Source organism: Lepidochelys kempii, chromosome 1 (assembly GCF_965140265.1).
Source record: "Lepidochelys kempii isolate rLepKem1 chromosome 1, rLepKem1.hap2, whole genome shotgun sequence".
NCBI classification, from domain to species: Eukaryota; Metazoa; Chordata; order Testudines; family Cheloniidae; genus Lepidochelys; species Lepidochelys kempii.
Window position 1 is genome coordinate 230962012 of NC_133256.1, and position 27993 is coordinate 230990004.

Here is a 27993-nt window from a genome sequence, read left to right on the forward strand (position 1 = left end):
GCTACTCTGAAACCTGTCATTATGCAAGGCACTGCATTTAGCCATATGGAGTGGAAATCTATCAACTATGCTCAAATAAACTGGTCAGTCTCTAAGGTGCCACTAGTCCTCCTTTTCTTTTTGCGAATACAGACTAACATGGCTGCTACTCTGAAATTTGTGAAAGCTGTAATGAATAAATTTGGGCAAAACATTCTAGGACACTGGTCCAGGTCTTTGTTGCTCATGTATTACTATAAGACCCTATTTTCAGTTGCTTGTAACTTTGCCAAATAATTTGGGCTGAAATTTTCCATGCTGGGTGTCTGCTGCTGCTTATTATTTATTTAGTAACTCTAGCCAAAATGGTTCAGCTGTTTGAGAATGAAGCTAGGGAAAAGTACATTGTTTTGCCCAAGTTTAAACATTTCTAGCAACCTTTTCTCTGAACTGTATTAGTGACCCTGTGCTTTGGAGCAGGGACTAGAAATTTGGCAGAGGTGGTCTCTGCCAGAGGTGCTTGTTTTGCTACTATCCCAGTGAAAATCTGCCCAAATGTGGCCAGATTCTAAGCCTTTGGGGAAAAAAAATCACAATTCACACATGCACAGACTTGCTAGAGCTTTGTGGCTATATTCCCTGAAGATTCTGACCACACTTGGTGTGCTCCAACCAGTGGCTGGGCAGGACTTTCCCTGCAATTGGATTTCTGGGCTGTTGCTAGCTTGGCACCAGAACTGAGAGCATGAAGCCCCTTTTCTGTGCTCTCGCTGTTGCCTGATTCAAATGCAGAGGGACAGAGTAGTTTTGGATTGGGATTGGGGGAGGGAAGATGGGACAGGGAATTGGAGGGGATGTGGAGGGGGAAAGACTGGGCCTGGTTGGACAAGGAGAATGGCGCTGGGGAGTGAATTGAGGGGAAGGAGGCCTGGAAGCCAGCGGACGGAAGGTAGAGTTAGCTCAGATGAAGAGCTGAGGAGTGGAGGGAGAGACTGGAACTGAACAACTCTGATGGCGATGGCGGCGGGGTGTGTGATGAAGATCCGGGGGGGTGTGATGAAGATCCAGGGTGTGTGAGGAGAATTGGGACTTACTGAACAAAGAAAGTAGCGAAAAGGAGCCCCGGGGGAGAGGGGCAGGACACTAAGATTGGACAAGGAGTTTGGGAACCAGTTGGGACTAGCTGGGCAAGGAAACTGGGACTGAGATAAGAAGCTTGAGGAGGGGAGACTGGGAGGAGGAGTCAGAGGTGGGTAAGAGACAGGGCTAGAGCAGGTTGGAGGGGACTGAACAGGAGTCAAACTTGGGGAGAATGTGCAGAAGTCTGTACCCAGTCCCCTTCACATCATGGAATGGAACTGAAGATTCCTGTCTCACCATTCGTCTATTTTCAGCAGATATCTATGAAAGCCACTCAGTCTCTCACCCCTCTGGTCTCCAGAGAGGGTGATAAGGGATCTAAATGGATCTGACCCTGCTGATGATGCATGTTTGTGTCAGTGATGCCAAGTGGTATACTTTTTTTTTTTTCAGTTTTCTAAAAAAAACCAACCCCTAGGAAATTACACACACACACCTTTATATTAAAAACATTATCAATGTAAAGTCAAACACTCAGAAATGAGGAAGTGATGGTAGAGTTCAGGTTGTATATGTATTATGATAGTCCTTAATTACATGATCACATACCACTATTTTTCCACCGGACTCGTACGCAGGATGTATCTGCTCTGGGGATGAATTAGGGTTGTGTAGTAAAAGACTAGGACCTCTGATTCTTTTGTTACAGAAGTCAGAAGGTGTATAGTGAATGAGACAAGGGATTACAAGAAAAGAGAGGATGGCCTCATAGATGACACAGTTGAATGGTGCCCTTAATAACTGGATTCTATTTCTGTTTCTGCCATACTTACCATGTGATGCTAGTCAAGTGACTTAAAACACATTTTTCACAGGTGGTCCCTAACACTGTGTTCCTCATTTCCTGGGTGCCTGACTTGAGACCCTGGGGTCTGATCTGTAGAAGTGCTAACTCCTGCCAGCTGTAACTAAGTCAAGGGGAGCTGTGCTTCAAATACATAATGTGGTACTTAATGCTAAGTAGTCCAATAATGAGTTTTAAATCCCATCCTACAAGTCTCAAACTGAGCACCTGAAATTAGTAGATACTAACAATAAGATGCAGGGCCCTTTCTTCCTGTAAGAAGATCACATGCAATTTCTTCACTTTCATTTTTCCTTTGTGTATTTTAATCTTGTGACTTTGCTGCTTGCTTTTGAAGTTTCTGCAAAGACCTTTCTAAATGATGGGTTGAGAACTAGTAATGTTGAGGAACAGAGGAATCTGGAGTAACTGATGTGGATATTGTTCCATGAGTGTGTCTGCTTATTGAGGTGCCCTTTTTTTAGAGGTGGAATGTTTCATGGCATCACTTTCAAACATGTCCTTTCCATGTTAGCTCAACTGAATTGGCTTAACTCCCTTCTACCAAGTGTAACCTGCAAGAAAGTCTGGAATAATTCTGAGATGCAACTGCCCCATTCAACTTGGTGAGGTATTAACTCAGATGCTCAGGGGTAATGAATTAAATATCAACATTAATGTCATTCTTAATGTAAGAAAGAAGAGAACAGAATCACAGATCTGTGCAGCTTACTATGAGCAATGTCTCATTTTGCTGCCACAAGGGGTGGCCTGAGAGAGAGGCTGCTCCTTTCCCCTGCTAACTCAGGCTCTTCAGCCTTAACAGCTCTTATTCAAGTCCCCATGAGACCTTGTCTTCACTAAAGGGGAAAAAAATAGATGTTCATAACTCATGTTAGCTAACATGGTAAAATCTTAAAGACGACGAGGCAGGGACAAAATGGTATATTACACAATTTGTTTCAGTAACCCCTAAGTCAATCATGTAAATATTGTGGCTATACCAGCAAAGCCACTGAAGTAGTGCACTTAAATCTAATTTAAAAAGCTAGTTTCACTTCAACTCCTCTTCCTGTGATGTTAAATGGAACCGAAGAACATACCACTATTCTATGCAAAGCCAGTTAGGGCACAAGTTTGTATCAGCGATGCCGGCACAGTTTCAGGAATAGGGGCCATGATTTAAGTGCTATACCAGGAGCACAGAACATGATTTCTCAGCATTGGAACAGCAAAACTTTACAAAAAATAGAATAGTATTTTTCACAGCAGACTAGAACTAGAGGGGATCACACTCTGAGTGTGAATACTTAGCCAACGTTTCTCTAAATCATCTTCCATACAGTGATATTTTTCTTAGAACTGAGAGAGGTTAAAGCCTCAGCCAACTTACCAAAAGGAATACTACACAGCCAATCTCCACTAAATTTTTTTTAAAAGTAATTGGACTTTTGAAATGGTTTTCATTTGTGGTGAGTAGGAAACAATATGTAAGATTTTAATCTCAAAGGACAGAAGAAAATGATATTTAGAAATTTGGGTCAATGTTAAACACTTAACTTTTTTCATATGACATATTAGGGCTGTCAAACAATTAATCACGATTAATCACACTTAAAACAATAGAATACCATTTATTTAAATATTTTTGGGTGTTTTCTACATTTTCAAATATTGATTTCAATTACAACAATACAAACTGTACAGTGCTCACTTGTTTTTTTTACAGTGCAAGTACTTGTAATTAAAAATAGTATTTTTCAATTCACCTAATACAAGTACTGTAGTGCAAACTCTTTATCATGAAAGTTGAACTTACAAATGTAGATGTACAAAAATAAGGCATTAAAAAATAAAACAATGTAAAATTTTAGAGCCTGCAAGTCCACTCAGTCCTACTTCTTGTTCAGCCAGTCGCTCAGACAAACCAGTTTATATTTATGGGAGATGCTGCTGCCTGCTTCTTGTTTACAATGTCACCTGAAAGTGAGACCAGGCATTTTCATGGCACTATTGTAGCCAGTGTCGCAAGACATTTACATGCTAGATGCGCTAAAGATTCATATGTTCCTTCATGCTTCAACTACCATTCCCGGGTGTGACTAGTTCGGTCACAGAGACTCCCTTGTGACTGTCACCCGATGTGCTGAGACTACCTCTGAGCTTGTTTTCTGTCAGCTTGGGACCCCAGAACTCTGTCTTGTTGAACCAGACATACTGGCCAGCTGCAACACAGACCCAGGGTCTGAACCACATCCCCAAAGCTGCAGGCTTTAACTGAAAACCACTCAGCGGGTACTCCTGTCTCCAATACCCAGCTCCAATGGGATCCAAACCCCAAATAAATCCATTTTACTCTGTTCAGTCACAAATTTAATTCATGCATTTTTTTTTTTTAACGAGCATCATCAGCATGGAAGCATGTCTTCTGGAATGGTGGCTAAAGCATGAAGGGGCATACAAATGTTTAGCATATCTGGCACATAAATACCTTGCAATGTCTGATACAAAAGTGCCATGCAAATACCTGTTCTAACTTTCTGGTGACACTGTAAATAAGACTGCAGTATTATCTCCTGTATATGTAAACAAACTTGTTTGCTTACCTGAATAAGAAGTAGGACTGAGTGGACTTGTAGACTCTGAAGTTTTACACGGTTGTGGTTTTGACTGCAGTTATGTAAGAAAAAAATCTACATTTGTAAGTTGCACTTTCAGGACAGATTGCACTACAGTAACTTGTATGAGGTGAATTGAAAAATACTATCATTTTTACAGTGCAAATATTTGTAATAAAAATATACATTGATTTCAATTACAACACAGAATACTATATATATATGAAAATGTAGAAAAACATCCAAAATAATAAATTTCAATTGCTATTCTATTTAACAGTGCGATTAAAAATGTGATTAATCGCGATTAATTTTTTTGAGTTAATCGCCTGAGTTAACTGCGATTAATCGACAGCTTTTTTCATAGCCCTTATCTGATCTGCATTCAGTTTTAAATTAGTCTGTTCAGTGAAGAAAATTAAGTGAGGAACCAAATTAGGTTAAACTTTCTGTCAGAGCATTTTTGTGCATCAAGCTTCAGTTCAGGATAGATCAGAATGGTGGACAAAGCCTCTAAGCTATCAGTTTAAGATCATATCTGCATGCCACAGAACTTTATATTCAAATAATTAAAATAGCCACTTGAAATGTAGTAATGTAGCCACTGACATGGTGATCAAATATGTCCTTTGGTTTGGAAATATTTAAGTCTCATTGCCTTTAACATAACCATTCTTTTTTATTCATTCATCCCAGCCACTAATCTGTATTGTTACAAGCACAGGGTCAATAATATTACACATCACTTATTCTTATTGTCATCCTCATAGTATCGCTGTTTCATAGCCCTGTATTTTCTGAGATAATACAAGGCCTCTAGCTCTTTTATAACAAATTCTCCGCGACTAATTAGTTGCTTAATTTTTTCTGGATCTTTCACATCCTTATTTTTTAGGAAAGCTGCCTTCAAACGGCTTCTAAAGTAGTCTGCTCCTTTGGGATATTCCCTTCCAAGGTACAGCAGCTTTAAAAACAAAAACAAATATTTTAGAACTTGGCACTATGTGGCAAAAATGTTTTTATCTAGTTAAGCAAAAGTACTAATGGCATTCAAGACACTTACATTTTTGTAAAGATTCAGCACTTCACCTCTTAAAGGACTGGCCATTTTTCATATTTCACTGAACATAGCCACTTAATTCTTGTGTGATTATTTACCTGAAGAATAATCAGTTTGATATTAGCCACACACTGAACTAACAAGTGACTGCACTTTAACCATTTATGGTATGATATTACTTACACTAATGTCCAAAATACCTCTTGAATTGAGTTTTCCTTAACTTTTGCTTTCCTGAATTAGCATAAGTGCACTTATAATTTAATGAAGACAGATCTTATTTTAAGCAAAGTTGCAATCAATTCTGAAAATAAATAATAATTCAATGTATAGTCCCTAGTTCTAGCTTGCTAGCTTCCAACATTAGCATTTTTTATAATTCCCTGTGTTAATATCTAATTTATATTGCAAGTAAGTGGTGTATCCTCCACCTCAATTAGATTGTTGGTCTTTCAAGTACCGTAGCCCTGTCAATTCTGAGATGAAGCAAAAAGTGGCTTGTTTTGCGTCTGGAAGTAAGATATTGTTACTATAGAAACCAAGCAATTGAGATTCAAAAGTGGAAACAACTGAGATAGAAGAACTTTTCTGCAGTGACTTCTAAGTTCTTTTATACTCTGCTTTTCCTTAGTTTCTAGTCACAGCTGATCTGGTATTTGTAATTAGAAAGTAGCTGAACATGAGGTCAGCAAGCTGTATGTTCTGAGTTTAACTCTTGTAGCAAGACTGCAATTGAATCCTGGAAAGATTTCTATGAAGAGTAGAGACCCAAGAAAAGGACAGTGTGACAGGGTCGGGCCAGATGGCTATAGGAGAGTAATAGAAGGCAGATATATTAGCCCCAGGCTAAGTAGGTCCCTTTTACCTGGGTAAGGTAACAGGGAAGGTTCCAGAAAAATCAGGAACCTTCTGGAGACAATTAAGACAGCATGATTAGAACACCTACAGCTAAACAAGAAGCTGCTAGAATCAATTAAGGCAGGCTAATCAGGGCACCTGGGTTTTAAAAAGGAGCTCACTTCAGTTTGTGGTGTGCGTGTGAGGAGCTGGGAGCAAGAACGCGGACTGTTGGAGGACTGAGGTGTACAAGCATTATCAGACACCAGGAGGAAGGTCCTATGGTGAGGACAAAGAAGGTGTTGGGAGGAGGCCATGGGGAAGTAGCCCACGGAGTTGTAGCTGTCGCACAGCTGTTCCAGGAGGTGCTCTAGACAGCTGCAGTCCCCAGGGCCCTGGGCTGGAACCTGGAGTAGAGGGCGGGCCCGGGTTCCCCCAAATCCTCCCAACTCCTGGTCAGACACAGGAGGAGTCGACCTGGACTGTGAATTCAGAAAAACGGCCAAGCTGAGGGCTGCTGCGAAGCTCCAAGGCAAGCAAATCCACCAATAAGCGAAAGACCCACCAAGGTACAGCAGGAACTTTGTCACATCTGGTGTCCACAGTGCGGCGGAAGAAGGAGGGTGTTTGGAAGGGAAAAAAAAAAAGAAAGAGGATCTATTTTTTTCACCACAATGGAGGAGGTAGTGTGGGCACTGATAGAAGCCACGGCTGCCCAGCAGGAGGCTACTCGTGTCCAGGCAGCCTCCCAACAGCAGGCAGTGCGCTGCAGCAAGAAACTAATCGCCTGCTGATGGATCAGGCTGCTCAAGACCGGGCTATGTGCGGGAATTGGTAAACGAGGTAAAGGCCCTTACAGAGCTGAACCGCGGCCATGATGGGACACAGATCATGCAGGCCAGCAACTGGCTGCAGAAAATGACGCAGGAAGATAATGTAGCGGCATACCTCCTGGCCTTTGAGAGGACAGCACTGCGGGAGGCTTGGCCCCGAGAACAGTGGTCTGGCATCCTCCTCCATTCCTGTGTGGGGAGGCCCAGAAGGCCTACTATGATTTGCCTGAAGAGGCTGTGGCAGACTACCCCCAGCTGAAAGCAGAGATCCTGGCCAGATCTGGGGTAACTACCACAGTGCGGGCTCAGCGATATCATGAGTGGAGGTACAAGGAAAACAAAACCTCCCAGTTCCAATAATATGACCTCATCCATCTCGCACGAAAGTGGTTACGAACTGAGACCCAGAGTCCAGAGGAGATACTAGAGGTTCTGGTCATCGACCGGTACATGAGAGGACTACCGCCAAACCTTCGCGCCTGGGTAAGCCAGAACAAACCCTCCACCTACGACAAGGTTGTCATGCTGGTAGAAAGGCGAAGGACGGCGAGGGAGCTGACCTGACCAGATAAGGAAGAAGCACCCCGGGTTAAACTAGCAGCACCAAGACCTACAGTTCGGGTGACTGGGCCACCAGGAGAACCAGGTGGAAAAAGAGAGGGGCTGAAGGCCCACCAGAAGCCACAAAGAGTCGGAGCACTGAGGGGGAAAAGAATCGTGATCTTAGACTACCCAAACCAAGAGACCGGGGAATGCCTAGGGCTCCATACAGATGTTACGCCTGTGGGGAGTGGGGACACATAGCTGCACAGTGTCCCAATGCCGAGGAGCTTATGCAGTGTAACCTAGGGAACTGGGCAGACCCATGCTCCCTAATCCACCTTGTGGGGGGTCTCACTAACCCCACATATGTACACTAGACCAGTGAAGCTAAAGGGGGTAGAGACCACAACACTGGTTGATTCGGGGAGTGCTATCATGCTTGTCTCGGGGAAGCTCGTGAAGCGTAGTCAGCTGCTGTGGGCTAAGCGTAAGGGGATAACATGCGTTCATGGGACAGTTGGTTATTACCCCACCATCCCAGTAAAAATCGAGATTCAGGAGAACACTACTGAGATAGCAGCAGGTGTAGTCCCTAAACTCCCATACCCAGTGCACATAGGGAGGGGCTTCCCAGGGTTTGGAGACTTACTCCCAGGAGGGGAATTAGAAAAAGGGGGAAGCCCTGAAAGTAGTGAGGCATCCACAGTAGACTGTCAACCCCCAACCTTCTCTCCACTCAGATTTGTTCTCCACTCCCAGACAGCGTAGAAAGACGAAAAGGGAAAGAAGGGCAGCTAAGGCCTTGGGAACCCAAATACTGGCCCAAAGCCAGAGGGTCGCTCTCGTAGGTAGGCAGACCCAAGCAGCTGAAAAGGAGGCCACCCAGAAGGGAGAAGCACCCGAGTCTGACCCACACCCACACCCTGAACCAGTAAAGGCAATAGAGACTGGCCCCCTAGATCTCAGGCAGATTAGCCCCAGGAGAGGAAATTCTGGACAGGACCAGGCTGAAGACCCAAGGTACCACAACATTAGGAAGGAGGTGACCAAAATAGATGGGGTCCCCGTGGAAGGGAAAACCCAGCGACCAGGACCCTACTTCATAATGAAGAAGAATCTCCTATACCAGGTTGCACCAGTACAGGGGCAGACGGTACAGCAGATCCTAGTACCTCAAAAACACCAGAATGCTGTATTAAGTCTGGCCCATAGTCATCTTTTTGGGGGGCATTTGGGGGTAAAGAAGACCCTGGCACAGGTCCTGCGACGATTCTTCTGGCCTGGAGTACATGAAGTGCAGAGGTACTGTGCGTCCTGCCCGGAGTGTCAGCTGCACAGTCCCCGTCCTCACTTGAGGGCACCTTTAGTACCCCTTCTCATCATGGAGGTCCCCTTCGAGCGAATAGCCATGGATCTTGTGGGACCCCTGGAGAAGACAGCCCAGGGCCACCAATATATACTTGTCGTTCTGGATTATGCTACTCGCTACCCAGAAGCCGTCCCCCTGCGGAACACGGTGTCTAAAACGATAGCTGAAGAGTTGGTAGGGATCTCTGCCCGAGTGGGGCTACCAAAGGAGATACTAACAGACCAAGGTACCCCATTTATGTTGAAGCTAATGAAGGACCTCTGTACGCTGCTCCATATACATACCCTGAGAACTTCAGTCTATCATCCGCAGACCGATGGGCTGGTAGAAAGGTTTAACCGAACCCTCAAGACAATGATAAGGAAAGTGGTAAGTCGAGACGGGAAGGATTGGGACACCCTACTACTCTACCTTATGTTTGCAATCTGGGAGGTACCTCAGGCCTCAACTGGATTTTCCCCCTTTGACTTATTATACGGACACCACCCCGTGGCATAATAGATATTGCAAAAGAAATCTGGGAAGAGGAACCCAATGAGGGGAGAAATATAATTGACCATGTGTTGCAGATGAGAGAACGGATAGCCCAGGTCACCCCTATTGTACGGGAACATTTGGAAAAGGCGCAGGAGGCCCAGCGAACCCATTACAATCGACAGGCAAAAGTCCGACAGTTCCAACCAGGGGATCGGGTGATGGTGTTGGTACCCATGGCAGAAAGCAAGCTTTTGGCACAATGGCATGGGCCCTATGAGGTGATTGAAACCGTGGGGAAGTAACCTACAAGGTGTGGCAGCCAGGATGCCGGAAACAAGAATAAATTTATCACATTAACTTCTTAAAGCCTTGGCACCAAGGAGAGGCGTGTGTAGTGGCCCAAGAGACCCCGATCCAGGGAAATAATATGCAGGAGCAGATCAGGATATCCACTGATCTGACACCAAACCAGAAGAAGGAGGTAACTGAGATGATCAACCGATACCAGGACTTGTTTTCAACCAAACCAGGCCAGACCACCGAAGCATATCACCACATTATCACAGACCCTGGGGCAAAGGTAACTTTAAGGCCCTATCGGGTCCCAGCAGCAAAAAGGGAGAAGATCAAGGCAGAGGTAAAAAGGATGTTGGAGCTGGGAGTCATCGAAGAGTCCCACAGTCAGTGGTCAAGCCCGATTGTGGTGGTGCCCAAACCCGATGGCACCACTAGGTTTTGTAATGACTTTCGCTGGGTGAATGAGATATCCAAATTCGATGCATACCTCATACCCCGTATCGATGAGTTAGTTGACTGCCTGGGCAATGCCTGATTTTTGACCACCCTTGATTTAACAAAAGGATTCTGGCAGATTCCCCTTGCCAAAAATGCGAAAGAAAAGACGGCATTCTCTACACCAGAGGGTCTGTTTCAATATACTGTTCTTCCTTTTGGACTGCATGGGACACCTGCCACCTTCCAGCGTCTTATGGACAAGCTCCTACGGCCCCATACCAGTTATGCAGCGGCATACTTGGATGATTATTCACACCCCAGACTGGGAAACCCACTTAGGAAAGGTGGAAGTGTTTCTGAACACGCTAAGACAGGCTGACCTCACAGCCAACCCAGTCAAGTGTGCTATAGGGCTAGCCGAGGCTAAATACCTTGGCTACACTGTAGGAAGGGGCATGGTCAAGCCCCAAATAAACAAACTAGAGGCTATCCAAAATTGGCCCCGGCCAAATCGGAAAAAGCAAGTCCGGGCATTCCTGGGTGTGGTGGGGTACTACCGATGATTTAGTCCCCATTTTGCTACCAGAGCGAGTCCCCTGACAGACATGATAAAAGCCCGGGGTCCAGACATGGTGAAATGGACAGATGCCACAGAGAAAGCATTCATGGATCTACAGACAGCCCTCTGCAGTAACCCCGTGCTTATAGGCCCAGACTTCAACAAAGAATTCATTTTACAAACAGATGCATCTGAAGTAGGATTGGGAGCTGTCCAATTGCAGATGGTCAGAGATGAAGAACATCCAAACCCAATCCAATACCTCAGCAGGAAACTCCTCCCGAGAGAGCAGAAGTATGCTGTGGTTGAAAGAGAGTGCCTAGCTGTGAAATGGGCCAGGGAAACACTATGTTATTACCTTCTGGGATGACGGTTTACCCTTGTGACCGACCATGCACCCCTCCAGTGGATGCAGCGAAATAAAGAGAAGAACGCAAGGGTGACCAGATGGTTCCTGTCCCTACAACCTTTCCAATTCACCATACAACACCGGGCTGGAAGCCAAACTGGCAATGCAGATGGCTTGTCACGGGTTTTAAAAAGGAGCTCACTTCAGTTTGTGGTGTGCGTGTGAGGAGCTGGGAGCAAGAGGCACTAGGAGCTGAGAGTGAGAACGCGGACTGTTGGAGGACTGAGGTGTACAAGCATTATCAGACACCAGGAGGAAGGTCCTATGGTGAGGATAAAGAAGGTGTTGGGAGGAGGCCATGGGGAAGTAGCCCAGGGAGTTGTTGCTGTCGCACAGCTGTTCCAGGAGGCACTCTAGACAGCTGCAGTCCACAGGGCCCTGGGCTGGAACCCGGAGTAGAGGGCGAGCCTGGGTTCCCCCCAAATCTTCCCAATTCCTGGTCAGACACAGGAGGAGTCGACCTGGACTGTGAATTCAGAAAAACGGCCAAGCTGAAGGCTGCTGTGAAGCTCCAAGGCAAGCAAATCCGCCAGTAAGCACAAGACCCACCAAGGTAGAGCAGGAACTTTGTCACAACAGATTTCAAGCAGTCATTTAGCAGCACTGTCATTACTAAACTTTTTCAGCAACTAGTGAGTTGTATGGGGGCAGAGCCAACACAGCCACCTTATGTGTATTCAAGAAATAAATGATTGCAGGATTCATTTTCCTATGCTTGACTTTATCCTCACACACAGACTCCATGTATTAGTTATAATATTTTATTATTAAGTGGAGGCTGGAGAATTTACCTTCTCAGGCTCAAAGTCTGTACAATTACTTTCAACCCAAAGATTTTGGAAAGTTCAGTAAAATGCCTGGGGCTCCTAGGTGTCACACTACTACTACTACTACTACTAATGAAGAGAGTGATTTTCACAGATAAATTTCAGAAGTTTCAAGTAATGCTTCTTTTAAAAAGTTAGTCCTCTGAGCATAAGTGCCTTTCACATGTTTAAGAATAAAAAATATTTCAAAAATATCATACTGCGTACAGTACATTTTCTCATTCTGTTTTTTGCACTATGCTCTGAGCTGTGGATGTTGAGTTACATGCTGAAGCCCAAGCCCCACATTTGGCTTGAAAGAATGTTCAGACTCAGCATCCCTTCCCACCAAGCAGGGCTTGAGAGAACTGTAGTGCGTGGTTCAGACTTAATTCAGATCCCGTAACAATATTGCTAAAGCACTTAAAAAAAAAGTCAGATCATTTCAGAATATTGCTAATGTAATAAACAGGAAAAAAATATGAGAATTGAATCAGTGTACATCCTAAAAGCACTAAGTTGCCTAAACTACTTTTTTATATAATCTTTAAATTCCAAATCCTAGCACTATAAAGTTATTTATTAAATCTTGCTTCTAAACCTCTGGCTGTAACCTGACTTACAAGGCCATCTCAACTAAAGAGAAGCATCAGTGTTGACTCACTCAGGTGTTATCAGTGTTAAAACATGTGACAGCAGAATGACATTGCTATAAAGGAAGTGTTTTCACTCCTTAGCACAGGGGTGGACAAGCTTTTTGGCCCCAGGGCCACATCTGGGTGGGGAAATTGTATGCAGGGCCATGAATGTAGGGCTGGGGGTTGAGGTGCAGCTTGTGCAGGAAGGGGCTCAGGAGGGGTGCGGCAGGGGGTTGGGGTGTGGCAGGGGGCTCAACACAGGGGGCTAGGGGGCTCAGGGCAGGGAGGAGGGGTTCAGCGTGCAGGGTGCAGGCTCTGGCCTGGCGCCATTTCCCTTGAGCGGCTCTAAAGCGGCAGCAGCACACAGCAGTGCTAAGGCAGGCCCTCTGCCTGCCCTGGCCCTGTGCCGCTCCTGGAAGTGGCCAGTATGTCTGGCAGTGGCTCCTGGGGATGGGATGGAGCAGGCAGCTCCACCGTGCGCTGCTATCACCTGTGGGTACCACCCCCGAAGCTCTCATTGGCCGAGGTTCCGGCCAATGGGAGCTGTGAGGGGAGGGGGGTGGTGCCTGCAGCTGATGGCAGCACACAGAGCCCTCTGTGCCCCCCTCCCCGCCCCCCGGGGCTGCAGGGATGTGGTGCCGGCCACTTCCAGAAGCGGCGCACGGACAGGGCAGGCACGGAGCCTGCCTTAGCCCTGCTGCGCCATGGGGCTGGCAATCCCGTGGATTGGACTGAAAGCCTTGATGGGCTGGATCTGGCCAGTGGCCTGTAGTTTGCCCTCCCCTGACTTAGCACGAGACATCTAGGCTTTATTAAGCACATGCTATCCATACAAGTGCTGGGTATCTGTGCCATTAGCATCGCACTCAGTTAGCAGGTGAAGTGCCTTTAGTAGAGTAGAACCTCAGAGTTACAAACTGACCGGTTAACCACACACCTCATTTGGAACTGGAAGTACACAATGAGGCAGCAGCGGAGACCAAAGAACAAAAAAGCAAACAGTATAATACTGTGATAAATGCAAACTACTAAAAAAAATAAAGGGAAAACAGCATATTTCTTCTGCATAGTAATGTTTCAAAGTTCTATTAACTCAATGTTCCATTGTAAACTTTTGAAAGAACTATGAAGTATTGTTCAGAAATTATGAACATTTCAGAGTTACAAACAACCTCCACTCCCAAGGTGCTCATAACCCTGAGGTTCTACTGTACCTTTAGTAACTTGGCACTATGTGAATGTAGACAGTGTTGTGACCATGAGTAGGCCTCACTGATGTTAAAGACTGAACTGATTAGATGGGGCAATTAATATAGTAGGTCTTCCTTGAACTCCTGAACTTCTTTAAAAAGGGAATGAGTAGAAGGAGGTACTGTTTTAATAGCATCACTGCTTTAGTGTGGAAAGTCAAGGTGGGAGGCCTTCCCCTAGATCAGGGGTTCTCAAACTGGGGGTTGCAAGGTTATTACATGCGGGGTCATGAGCTGTCAACCTCCACCCTAAACCCAGCTTTGCCTTATAAAATTTATAAGATGGGGGTCCCACTCAGAGGCTTGCTATGTGGAAGGGGTCACCGGTACAAAAGTTTGAGAACCACTGCCCTAGATAAACTATTTCACAAGACATAGAAAAAAATCTTAACTAGCACAATTTGGTCTCTGTGATGGCAGTCTCTGCAGGGGGGCTAACTGACAGGGAAAATGAATTACCCTCTTCTCAACTGAGCTAGTGTCTCCATGATGAAGTTGAAGCCCATTGGTGGGGTGTTTGCACTGCTGCTGCCTCTACCTTTTCTGTGGAGAGAGGACTTCAGTCTCCTCAGCTGTCAGACACCTTTCACAAGCAATCTAAACACCATAAAAAAACCCCAAATATTAACACTGGAGAGTGGGGAGGGGATAATATGTTGACAATTTGTATAATTAAATGATATAACAAGTGGGGCATGTATAAACCCACATACTTCAAGGAAGCAGTTCCACCAATACAAGGGATGACAATACCCCAGTGAGCCCATTCTGAGAGTCTCAGCTCTACCCTTTGTTTTTACTGAGGAGGTAGATAAGCGGAGTTTATGTGACTTACTCTGAAGGCCATTTTGTATGAAAAGGGAGTCTCTGTCTAGTCCATTGCCCTGCTGGCTCATAAGAAAAGCATGGCTAGATAGAACTTATAAACACACATAGTAAAAAAAAAAAAAATTGAGCCTCTAGCAGATCACATTTTCCAGCTTTTCTTCACAGACAAGGGCTAGAAACTCCCTTCCCCCCAAACAAAGCTGAGATTCTTACATAAACACATGCTTTCAGGAGCTGGAGCTTTAAGAAATACCTAAAAGTGTCTGCAAAAAAAAAAAAAAAAGGAGTACTTGTGGCACCTTAGAGACTAACCAATTTATCTGAGCATGAGCTTTTGTGAGCTACAGCTCACTTCATCGGATGCATACCGCGGAAACTGCAGCAGACTTTATATACACACAGAGATCATGAAACAATACCTCCTCCCACCCGTTTCATGATCTTCAAATAAATTGGTTAGTCTCTAAGGTGCCACAAGTACTCCTTTTCTTTTTGTGAATACAGACTAACACAGCTGTTACTCTGAAACCTAAAAGTGTCTGAGACCGAAGATAAAAATTGCAGGAGTTGGCAACACCATGCATATCTGTCATGAGAACCTTAGGGTTGGCTATAAACTCTTGAATTGGATTATCAGCCTGGTGGTGGGAGCAGCACAGGGCTGCACAAGTACTCCTTTTCTTTTTGCAGATACAGACTAACACGGCTGCTACTCTGAAACCTATTCACAGGGGGGTGGACTCAAAGCCGAAGTCCTACTAAGCCTCCAGTCCAAGCCCTGTAAGTTTGCAGTGTGGACGCAGGTCAAGCTGCAGATCCAAGTGGGAAGGTCTGTGCAGGGCAGTATGGACGGGTTAGCTGGGGTGGAGGGACCCAGGCTGAGCAACTGAAAAGCCAGGTCCCGCCCCAGCGCGGGCTCGGGAACAGCCCAGACCCCACAGAAAGAGCCAGGTTTTCACTGCAGCCCAGACCTGCCCCGCGGGCTCACCAGCCCCACCCACTCCCTTGCCTGGCCTAGGGGGCCCCTGGCGATGATGGTGGGGGAGTTGCTCTCAGTGCAGCACCCACATGCCCCCTCCCAAGCGTGGGGCAAGCCGCTGCTCCCCTGGCCGCCCTCCCCGGGGTTAAGGCACCTGGGCGCCGGGACACAGCCATGGCGTCAGGGCAGCGCCCCGCCGCACGGGCTCCACCCGGGTCCCAGAGAGCGGGGGGGTGGGGTATGGGGCGGAAAGGGGGGGATCTGTACCTCTCCACCGGCCCTGACGCAAAGCCAGCTGCGCACGCTTTACGGCACCTCCTGCCGGCCGTAAAGCGGCACCGACCCCCCCGCCCCGGCAGAGTGAGAAAGTCACGAGCGAGTCCCCTCCCCCGGGGTGGCCGCGTGAGTTAAGCGTGTGGACGTCTACTGCGGCTGCGCGAGGATGTAGGGGGTGGGGTGGGGGGTTGTCAGGGAGTCGGGAGCGGCTGCGCGAGAGCTCCGCGTGGGCGAGACTAGTCGTCTAGGTAACGAAGGGGCGGGAGGGTAAACAGTGTCTCACGCCGGGCTGGGGGACGCGTCGAGATGGTGAGAGCGGGCCGCCCCAGGAAGGGCCCGGCCATGGGGTTGTTGGGGGTGGGGGGTAAGTCGCTCCCCTCCCCCAGCCCGGGTAGGCAGCCTCCCCCCCCGCCCCCCCCCGGCTCCAAGTTCCCGTCCGCTCCGAGCCCCGGGGTGCGCGCGGGGCTGGGGCTCGGCCTGTCCCCTCAAGCGCTGCTGAGCGGCCTGGCGCCGCCGTAGGGTCCCTGGGCGGATGGGGTTCAGCCCCCCCCTCCCCCCACGCCAGCCTCTGAGCCTTTAGCATCGCGGCTTCCGCCTCTCACCCAGCCTGGCGGGGACCCCGGCGCCTGCCCCTGCCCCTAGCACACCGGAGATGAACGGGGCAGGGGAGGCGAGCTGGTTGCTTTCGTCTCTTGCAGGGGCGCTGGGACAATTTGCAGAGTGGGGATGCTGAGAGTCATTGAACCAAGCTGTAACCCCTGTATGCAAGGGAAGCCGCTTCAAGCCACCCAAAGCACCCCTAGCTCCAGCACCTACTATCCCTTTCCTTTACGTTGAGGGTAAGGGTTACTGGGCCAGTCGTAGGGTTAAACAGAATCAATCTGGTAAACAGGAGGGAGGTGAGTGCCCCTAATCACGGAACAGGTAGAAGGCACTAGGCAGAGAGGGCATTCAAATGTCTCCCACAAGAGGAGATTTCAGCCTTCTGCAGCCCCATCAGTTCTGCTGGGACGACCAGCAAAAGTGCCCATCTGGTACTGATCATGGTGGTGGTTTTTTGCAATGTGGACCTTTATCCTCTGAGTCTAGGAACTGGACTGAGACCATCAAAGCATTTCACACAGGCCAGTAATCTGGAAATCCTATTCAGTCACTGCCAATCTGGGTTTGACTTCAAAAGGTAATCTGGAGGAGACAGGCACTTTGAGCCAGATCCTCAAAAGTATTGAGGCTCCCCAAATCAATAGAAGATAGGAGTTTATTTATCATTGAGGATCTGAGCCTTTATTCCACCCTGATTAATCCAGTTTTTTATGTTGTAGGAAATCCCTGGGATATTTTAGCATGAAACTCAGTTTGCATTCCTGTAAACTTCACCTTCACACCTTACCAAAACCATTCCACCACAATAGACAGTTTCTTCTACTCCCCTAGAGGAGCCCTTTATTCCTTCCCCAGGTATCCATTTCTGACCATGTTTACCTCCTTGTTCTCTGGCTTTTCCACTCAACTGGCCGCTTCTACATTCCACCTCTGTTTTCTGTGTAAATTTGCAAAATAATGCATTAAAAATTTAGCCAATCAATGTCCATACACGTTAATATTAACTAGCTATGTCCTACACGTTGCACTGAAAATGTAACCATTTGGTACATGATGCAGTGTCATGTAGGGATTGAGTGTTGAGATACTTTAGTTTCTATTCTTTGCTCTGACTTCTTCTTAGCGTATTTGCAATGTGTTTCAGGTGGCATGTGACCAGGATTCATCACCGAATTTGATCTGGTTGGATCATTAGTTTTCCAGGGCTGGGCTGAGTACTGATGGGGAGTGCAACGTGAACGCTGATCCATGTAACTCCTTGTGTTACTTTTGGAAAAGTCCCTAAGTGTCTTTATACTTCAGGTTTCAGAGTAGCAGCCATGTTAGCCTATATCCTCAAAAAAGTCATGAATACTTGTGGCACCTTAGAGACTAACAAATTTATTTGAGCATAAGCTTTCATGGGCTACAGCCCACTTCATCAGATGCATAGAATGGAACAGAAAGTAAGAAGATATATATACATACAGAGAACATGACAAGGTGGAAGTTGCCATACCAACTCTAAGAGGCTAATTAATTAAGATGAGCTATTATCAGCAGGAGAAAAAAAAACTTTTGTAGTGATAATCAAGATGACCCATTTCAGACAGTTGACAAGAAGGTGTGAGGATACTGAACATGGGGAAATAGATTCAATTTGTGTAATGACCCAGCCACTCCCAGTCTCTATTCAAGCCCAAGTTAATGGTATCTAGTTTGCAATTAATTCTAGTTCAGCAGTTTCTTGTTGGAGTCCGTTCTTGAAGCTTTTCTGTTGCAAAATTGCCACCTTTAAGTCTGTTACTGAGTGACCAGAGAGGATGAAGCGTTCTCCTTCTGGTTTTTGAATGTTATGATTCCTGATGTCAGATTTGTCAGATGTGCAGGTGTGGGTGGCAGATGTGCAGGTGCCTGATGTCAGATTTGTGCAGATGTGCAGGTGAACGAGCCCCTGATGGTGTGGCTGATGTGTTTAGGTCCTATGATGGTGTCACTTGTATAGATAAGTGGACAGAGTTGGCATTGGGCTTCGTTGCAAGGATAGGTTCCTGGGTTAGTGTTTTTGTTGTGTGGTTGCTGGTGAGTATTTGCTTCAGGTTGGGGGGCTGTCTGTAAGCGAGGACTGGCCTGTCTCCCAAGATCTGTGAGAATGATGGGTCATCCTTCAGGATAGGTTGTAGATCCTTGATGATGCTTTGGAGAGGTTTTAGTTGGGGGCTGAAGGTGACGGCTAGTGGAGTTCTGTTATTTTCTTTGTTGGGCCTGTCCTGTAGTTAAAAACAAATTGACAGAGCCAGAAGAGTACCCAGAAGTCACCTACTACAGGACAGGCCCAACAAAGAAAATAACGGAACGCCACTAGCCATCACCTTCAGCCCCCAACTAAAACCTCTCCAAAGCATCGTCAAAGATCTACAAGCTATCCTGAAAGACGATCCCTCACTCTCACGGATCTTGGGAGACAGACCAGTCCTCACTTACAGACAGCCCCCCAACCTGAAGCAAATACTCACCAGCAACCACACACCAAAAACACTAACCCAGGAACCTATCCTTGCAACAAAGCCCAATGCCAACTGTGTCCACATATCTATCCAAGTGACACCATCATAGACCTAATCACATCAGCCACGCCATCAGGCACTCATTCACCTGCACATCTACCAATGTGATATATGCCATCATGTGCCAGCAATGCCCCTCTGCCATGTACATTGGCCAAACCGGACAGTCTCTATGCAAAAGAATAAATCGACATGTCTCTGACATGCATTGACTTTTAATGGAGAAATTAGAATGGATGTGCTGCCACAACCTTAACTACAGTATATTGCTATGAAATGTGGCGATGGTCTGTTAATACCACTAAAAACAATGAAATTGTGTAATACTGGTGGTTCTCCCTTTCCCCGGTATTAAAGCTCATTGGTTATTCCCCTCTCCCCATATTACAGTTTGTTCATATTATCTGTTATCAATGGCTAAACTTTGAAATGAAATATACTTACCTATCTGATTTTAAGAAGTGCAACTACTAAGTAAATTAATTATTCCTTATAGTTTGTTTAGGTACTGTAATCTCTGACTCTTTCTCTCTTCTTTTTCTCTGAACTTTTAGGGTCCAAAAAAGAAAACAAAGGTAGGTAGGTAGATTTATAGATATATCAGATAGATGTAGATATAACAGCAAAGATACAATCTAGCTCAAACACAGTTGGTTGTACTCAGTGGTGTTCATTTACATAGCTGGAAATAACATTCTCCTCACTTAGGAAATTACAGGGTGAAATTCTATGGCTTGTGTTATAGAATCATAGAAATGTAGATCTTGAGAGGCCATCAACTCTAGGCCCCTGCACTGAGGCAAGACCAGTTAAATCTAAACAAGTGTTTCTCCAACTTGTTCTTAACCTCCAGTGCTGGGGATTCCAGAGCCTCCCTGAGAAGCCTATTTGAGAGTTTAACTACCCTTATAATTAAAAAGTTTTTCCTAATATCTAACTTAAATCTCCTTCACTGCAGTTTAAGGCCATTACTACTTGTCCTACGTACATTGGACATGGAGAACAATTGAGCACCATCCTCTTTATCACCCCACAACATGTTTGAAGACTGTTATCAGTGGTCGTCCGTTCCCCCCCGCCCCGTCTTTCTTTTCTCAAGACTAAACATGCACAGGTTTTTTAACCTTTCCTTTGAAGTCAGGATTTTTAAACCTTTTATCATTTTTGTAGCTCTCCTCTGGACTCTCTCCAGTTTTTCTCATCTTTCTTACAGTGTAGTGCCCAAAACTGGACACAGTACTCCAGCTAAGGTCTCACCAGAGCTGAGTAGAGAGGAACAGTTACCTCCCTTGTCTGACATATAACAACACTTCTGTTAATACTCCCCAAAATATTAGCCTTTTTTTTTTTTGCACCTGCACCACATTGTTGACTCATATTCAGTTTGTGATCCTCTATAACCCCCAGATCCTTTTCAGCAGTACTAGCCAACAACTCTCTTTTGTAGTTATGCATTTGATTTTTCCTTCCTCAAAGAAGGACTTTGCACTTGTCTTTATTGAATTTCACCTTGTCGCTTTTAATCTCTAATTTTATCAAGGTCATTTTTGTTTTCTAATCCTGTCTTCTCAAGTGCTTGCAATGACTCCAAACTTGGTGTCATCTGCAGATTTCATATGCATACTCTCTCCACTCCATTATCCAAATCATTAATGAAAATATTGACTAGTACCAGACCCAGTACTGGGCTCCTATGCAGAAGGTCAGACTAGATGACTCACAGTCCCTTCTGGAATTAGTCTGCAAAATAGTATAATGGTTTTGCAGGTTTTGGCGGGGGGGGGGGCGAGTGGGTGGAGGGAGGAGAAGGTTAAAACATACTGTCTGGTCAAATTTGGTGCAAAAGTTAGATTTTGTAAAAACAAGCCTTTACAAAACCTGAGACAAAAATTTCCATTTTTAAAAATTCCTGTATATTTTTTAAAATTTACAAAATACAAACATGTTCTCCTGTAGCATTTGGTAGGTCACACATTGCAACACTGGACTAAAGCATGAGAATCTGAAAAGAAAATTGATTAGAATATGATTGTAAACAAGTGAAACTGACTAGTCTGTTTTCATCTTCCATGCTGAGAGATAGAGAGAAAAGTCAACAAATGACATACGGTAAAAAGTAAGTTAGATATATAAAATTATTTCAGCTTTAATATCCTAAGGCCCTCATCCTGCAGTCAAACTCATGAGCATACCTTTCATATCTGTATCTAAAGATCTCATTGTGGCAGAACTTTGCAGATGAATGCTTGAGTAACACCTGATGGGATGCACTCTTGCCTTAGTAGGTCGTAACTAAGGCTACAATTTAGTCATGGGTATTTTTGGTAAAAGTCATGGACAGGTCACGGGCAATAAACAAAAATGCACAGCCTGTGACCTGTCCATGACTTATACTAAAAATACCTGTGATTAAATCTTGGGGGGAGGGCTGTGGTGTGTTGGAGGGGGCACTGCTGGGAAGGGGACATCTGTGGGGGCCCACTGCTGGGGTGGGTGCGCTCAGGGCCAGCGGCACCACTGCCCAGAGGGCCACAGACTACGGCTGCTCCAGCCGGCCGGGGAATGCTGCCAGGGGGCCACAGACCGTGGATGCTCCAGCTGGCCGCCCAGGGACTGCTACTGGGGGCCGCCAGAGCAGCAGCTGGTGTGGCTGTCCCCGGGGCCGCTCCAGCAGTGGCTGGTGTGGCTGTTCCCCGGGTAACTGGAGCCCTGGCTCTGAAGCCAGCTACTTGGGCAGTCCTGGGGTCAGCCACACTGGCTGCTGCAGAAGTCACAGAGGTTGCGGAAAGTCATGGAATCCATGACTTCCGCAACCTCCGTGGCAGACATGGAGCCCTAGTCATAACTACATTGTTATCAGTAGAGTTACTGTCTCTTTTTGCAGCAGTAAATTTGGCCTAATGTTTTGTTCAAGTTTCATAACAAGTCTTGTAACTAAGTTTCAGTTTATACATTTGATTTAAGTTTTCATTTGTTTTTTTGCCATACAAGGTTCAAAACATTTTGTCATTTTGGCTGGCAATACAGAACGGAATAGCTTCCCTGATATTTCTGTTAGCTGACAATACGCTAATCACCTTGGAAATAACACAATTCAAAACACATCTTTTACTATTGAATGAAAAGGGTCCGCCTGGATAATCTGGAAGCTCTTCATAAAAATGGTTTGTCTAAGATAATATTTACCAGAAATATCACTATTACCAAAATGGGACAAAAGTAGTAATGAGAAGCCTTCCATTATATCACACTATTTATTTACAAGAGTTTGGCCTTCTGCCTCTCTCTCCCCACCTTCCTTTTGGTTCTCCTGCACCTGATTCTTTATTGCCTTGCATTTCGTGGAGTCATTTACATCTTTGCAAAATAGCTTTAAAATTTGACTGTTCTGGACTGTTCTGGACTGATAGTGTTCTGGACTGACGTTACATGCACTTCCCACTCAGTCTGTATAGGTGCAAGTGGCAAGATAGTGGAGAACAGGTTCTCTGTCTCTGCCTTTACATCCTAGCTCTCACTTTTATGGTGGTGATATTCAACTCTGCATGTCAACATGTCTCCTCTGTTTCAAACAAATGAACATATGGTTTCATCTCATCTGGCTTTAGCTAAGTGTCTCAAAGACAAAGATGCATCTTTTGGTCAATCAGGAAGTACATCTTCAAATGCAGCTCAGACACCTTCTTTGACTTGGATGTTTCTTTTTGTCTGTTGTCCGTAACTTTGGATTCAAGCTTAATTCTGAACTCTTCTCCCATATCTTCTGCATCTGCAAATCCATCACTGTCGGCACAATACTGCCTTATTCTACCTCTGCTAAAATCCCTGTCCATAATAATATCATCTTTTTCTTTGACTACTGTAACTCTCTTCTCTTTGGTTTCTCCAAGTCCCAGTACTGCTGATTACAGCATTTGTGGAATACCACTGCTTATCTTCTAACACACACAAAGAAGAATGTACATGTCACAACAAACAACTCTGCTGGCTCTGTGCTGATTGTGCAATTCAGTACAATATTATCGTCCTTGGATATTTTTTTTATCTCGTGGCTCATTCTCATCATCTCCCCTCTTGGTCTAATACTAGCCTTCTCTATTCTATCATGTTCTGGCCATTACTACAGCAAGAACCACTTTCTTCTTTTCAACTTTTGCCATCTAAATCAGCCTCCCTTTATACTGCTAACTCATCAGCTCTATCTACGTTCATATATCACACATCTTCATGTATGTGTGTTCAGCACCTAGCACAGCATGGCCTTGATCCTGAGTGAGGACTCTGCTTGTAGCTTGTTTATACAATATAAATAATAAATTATAATCTTTTATGAACATCTCTCTTCTCCCTTGTAATCTCTCCCTCCTCTACTATTATTTATCTGTTAACTTTCTAATTATTATTTGGATTCTGTAAAACATTTTTGGATACATGTATGAAAAATTTATACAGAACCAAGTTGTGCATAGGGCTGTCATATGATTGCAGTCAATGAGAACCTTGTCTGAATAAACATTGAGTAAAAACTGACATATTAACTAAATTATTAATTAACTAATACATTAACTAATGTATTGACTCATTTATTTATTATTTAATTAACTAATACATTAACTAATGGATTAACCAAAATAGCCTGTGCTCTTGATCCTCCTCATATGTATAGTTACTAGATCAAATGCTATCTAGAATTCTATTCTACCTATTCTACTCTAAAGGATAGAATTTGATCTAGTAACTATACATATGAGGAAGATCAAGAGCACAGGCTATTTTAGTTAATACATTAATAGTTTAATATTTTTCCTTTTAAATCTATTTATTTGAGATGGTATTGTGTGGTGATTTTGCTTATTCCTCACAGTATGGGTTAAACAATCCCCTTTGTGGACTCTGGCAGAAAAAAAAAAAGGAAAACAGGGCTCTGGGGAACCTATTTTTTGGAGGGCAGGAGGATACCAGTGGATTCTCAATTAAGTCTTCAGGCTGCTCTCAAGCTCTTAACACAAATATATGTTGCAGAGATCTTATGTTGCAGCTGGTCCTTAATATGTAGTTAACTTCCCAATTAATTATTACGATACATAGATTTTTTTTTTCTAATACAGTGTATATAATGGGTCAAATTTTCCCATGTTATGTTGGTTCAAGTTGATTAAGGAGAATTTGGCCCAATATGTGTAGCTCTACTTTTCTTACTTATATGAATATTCTTATGTCAGTGGGGAAACCGGTGAAAGTTACAACAAATATATAGGTTTCAAAGTAGTAGCCATGTTAGTCTGTATCAGCAAAAAAACCCCAGGAGTACTTGTGGCACCTTAGAGACTAACAAATGTATTTGGTCATAAGCTTTCGTGGGCTAACCCCTTGTTCTTTTAACAAATATATAAATTCCCTGATTTAATCATCTCTAAATAGTGCTGTTATGTTAAAGGGCTGTTCCTGTGACTTTGTCTTGTCTGTGTATTCTTTAAATCAACATTCTTTCTGCTTGCTTTCAAAAGTGAAAAAATCTTTTGTTCTGTCATATGAGTGATATTTTAGTTTAAAACAAAAATCCAACTTTTAAATGCACTCACTTCATTAGTCTTGCTAACCACATTGCCCTGAGGATAGGGCTGGTTTAAACATTCAGCTATTTTTGTGGGTTACAAGAAAAATTTGTTTCCTTTACTGACATAATATCCTGTTCTTTTGTTATCTTTTGAACACAGATGTTGCTACATAAAAGACTGACAATATACTTTGAAATGCTACATTAGAGAAATAAAATGTGTAAAATAAATGTTGACATTTAGTCTCCTTTAATTTATTGCCCATGTTAAGTCTGGTGGAAGTGGAGGTCAAAAGAAACTTAGCAAAGCTGAACGACTGAGATTACAGAAAGAAGAAGAAGATAGAAGATTAATAGAGGAAGGTACAGTGCATTTCACTTATAGGAAATGTGATTACACCAAATCACTAATTAAATAGGCAGAGTGCAAATTATAATCATTGTTATCTAAATTCTGTTTAATCTCAGTAGGATGATTTACTTGTATTTCTCTGTTCTTAAGGCTGGCTTTAATGTTTTGGAAGGCCGTAAACAAGGATATTTTTTGAGACCCCACATATCCCCCTCACAATGTTCAACCTCCTTTTCTACATACTCTTTCCACTAGTTATTCCTCTCCCTGGCCCTCCACAAATGTTTGGAAAGTGTATGAGGGTGGGGGAGAGAATTACAATTTTTCTTAATCTCCCCTTCTGGTACTCCCAGCCAAATCAAGAACAAGTGGGTAGAGAGGTATGGGATCAGATATTTCCTCTTCTCCACATTTAGTAATCAGAAGGAATGAGAAGTTCAATGACTAAAACTTTGCTCAAAGTAGATCAATAGAGTACGCTGACTTTGAGCTTAACAGAGTACTGATCAGTGCATTCCGACAGCAACAGACACTCCATATTAATGTTAGGACAGTCTTTCAAAGAGGGATGAATTAAAGCATAGGCGGTATAGGCCTGTGCCTAGGGCTGCATCTCCTGTAGTCATGTAATCAGAATCTCAGCTGTCATTAAAAAAACCTATTTTTTGCCCTTATGGCTGAGAAGAAAATACTGAAATGTGATTCTAGTTTAGCTTATGTAATGACACCTGTCTGAACCTACAGAGACCTTGATACAATAACTTTGAGGCATGCGAAGTATCCCATGCATCTCATTGGGTTACTAACTCCAAGAGCTTGGGGAATCTGTCAACATCGCCTTAGCAGAGAATGATGTATATGGCAAGAGGAGATGAGCAAAGCAGGACCAGACCACCAAATCAGATATATTATAGCTACTGTAATGAGTATTGGGGGGCCTCTGGCTGCCACCTCTGCCTCTTAATGTGTAGGTGGGGAAAGGGAGGACTCCTGCTACTTCCTCTGCTGTTCTTGAGGGGGAAAAGGACTCTGTCTCTGCTTCTCTGGAATTGTAGGAGTGGCACATCTGCCCCCACAACTCCAAGGGTGGGTAAGGCCATGGGGAGATCTGTGTGCGTAGGGCTGTGGATTTAGTTTATCTGGCACTACTTCCAAACGTTATGGATCGAACCCATAATGGACACTGTAGATTGAACTCTTACTATCACAAGTTATTATAGTTATTTTGAAATAAAAATTTTGATCTGCTAGCTAGTTTTTAAAATAATGTATCTGTTTTTATTAATCAGGATGTACTTGTATTGCTGATAATAGATTTCTAATTCTTCAGAGGAAGCCCGTTTACGAGCTGAACAAGAAGAAGCAGAAAGACTCGAAAAGGAGAGAATTGTGCAAGAGGAGAGGGAAAGGCTTGAAGCAAAAGTTAGTTCGCAGCCATCATAATAAACAGCTGTTGCAAACTGCAATAGTCAGTTTCTAAACTTTATGCTAAAACATTGTTGATTTGTTATGAAAATGTGGGAATTTCTCTCCATTTCCTCAGAGTAGAGGAGGGAGTAGGGGGGGCCTTCCAGTATTCTTGGATCAAAACTAATAATGAAAACTTTAGCCATACCACTGCAAAATGTAAGAGCCACAAGTTTAGTACAGTAGGGCAATGAACTGGATCAGTAGCTAAATGAGTGACTTCCAAGGAAAGCCAAAGGTGCTTAAGAAAACGATGCTAAAGACTTGGTATGTGCCACAGTGTCCTCTAAGCCAGTAGTCACACAGTAGGGTACAAAGAAGTGCTTATGTGGTAAAAGAAGATGTAAAAGCTTGGTCTTGCTTAGTTCTGATAATTAAAATCCTCATGGTAATCTTTGCATGAGTAGAGATGTAACCTCTGCTCCTGTCCAAATTCCAATCTGAGTAAACAGTTCTTGTTTTTCTATAATTCCACATGTGTATTCTACTAGACATATTCATTTTCGCTCCTAAACTGTATGTAGTATTGTTTTGGGCTGTTACAAATTGTGGTATTTCATTCTAGAAATGGCTGCATTTTAGTGCAGATGTAAAATTGTTGTATTGATATATATACATGTATGTGATGTTGTAGTGTAAAGTTTTACTGGCAGAAATTTGGGATGACTTGCTCTGAATTGTGAAACTGTAGGTGAATTATGTAAGCCAACCCAAACTGGTGCCAATAAAAACACACTACTATGTATTCTATGTATAGCACATTTATCAGAATTTTTTTTAGAAATGTTTTAGCAAGTTTAACATTTTTTAATTGGTCTTTTTTTTCATACCCCATCATCTGTAAAGCTGGATTGCCTTCATTGTTGTGAACCCAGTTAGCTAGGGCTCTGAGAAAAAAAAAAGCCATGAACCAGTACATTTTAAAAACTTCTAAAAATTGCCCCCAACAGATTTCCATACACTAAAATGTCACAGTTTTAAGGTTTGATATCTTGGAACCTACCAAAGGCAACTGAAGTGTGTTCCATTGGAAAGCAGGAGTGGAGGGGTGCTCTTGGATCCAGTGATAATCACAGATCTCTTTAAAGCTGTTGGATGCGCCACACACTCTTCTACTAGAGTTGCCAACATCGTATTTAAAAAATAAGGGTCTGTTTTCTTAGCACCCCGCTCCACCCCTCCTCCTGATATTATTATTAATAATAATAATCAGTACTCACCTACATTCACCAGGGGTATTTCTTGCAACTGGGAATGTTGGCAGAGACTCTGTGAGTGGGGAGGCTACACCCCAGGAGTACGGACCCCTTGCCAGACAGAGCCCCTTCAGCAGAGCCTGTGCCGACAG

General features: G+C 44.1%; 2 protein-coding genes across 10 annotated transcripts in view; one reads left to right on the plus strand and one right to left on the minus strand.

Moving 5' to 3' along the window:
- Positions 1-5180: 5180 nt before the first annotated feature.
- Positions 5181-27957, minus strand: ETFRF1 (electron transfer flavoprotein regulatory factor 1). Of its 5 annotated transcripts, none has more exons than XM_073317944.1 (4): positions 16112-16232; positions 14509-14634; positions 5585-5679; positions 5181-5485 (listed from the first exon to the last, which is right to left on the minus strand). In XM_073317944.1, the coding sequence occupies exons 3-4, from the start codon at positions 5627-5629 to the stop codon at positions 5264-5266; spliced, it is 267 nt and encodes an 88-aa protein (XP_073174045.1). In that variant the 5' UTR covers positions 5630-5679; positions 14509-14634; positions 16112-16232; the 3' UTR covers positions 5181-5263. The 5 variants fall into 5 exon arrangements, with proteins under 5 accessions (XP_073174045.1, XP_073174026.1, XP_073174037.1 ...); XM_073317925.1 differs by having other exon boundaries at positions 14497-14634; XM_073317936.1 differs by having other exon boundaries at positions 14576-14634; positions 16112-16231.
- Positions 16383-27993, plus strand: part of DNAI7 (dynein axonemal intermediate chain 7) — a 41630-nt gene continuing 30019 nt past the window's right edge. For 3 of the 5 annotated variants that reach the window (XM_073317854.1, XM_073317864.1, XM_073317826.1), the window contains exons 1-4: positions 16415-16429; positions 19824-19844; positions 25099-25189; positions 26509-26600. In XM_073317854.1, the coding sequence (XP_073173955.1) occupies positions 16427-16429; positions 19824-19844; positions 25099-25189; positions 26509-26600 (207 nt within the window). In that variant the 5' untranslated portion in view covers positions 16415-16426. Of the gene's footprint in view, positions 16430-19823; positions 19845-22141; positions 22434-25098; positions 25190-26508; positions 26601-27993 lie in introns of those variants that run through there. The other 2 variants (XM_073317836.1, XM_073317845.1) reach the window with 2 other exon arrangements.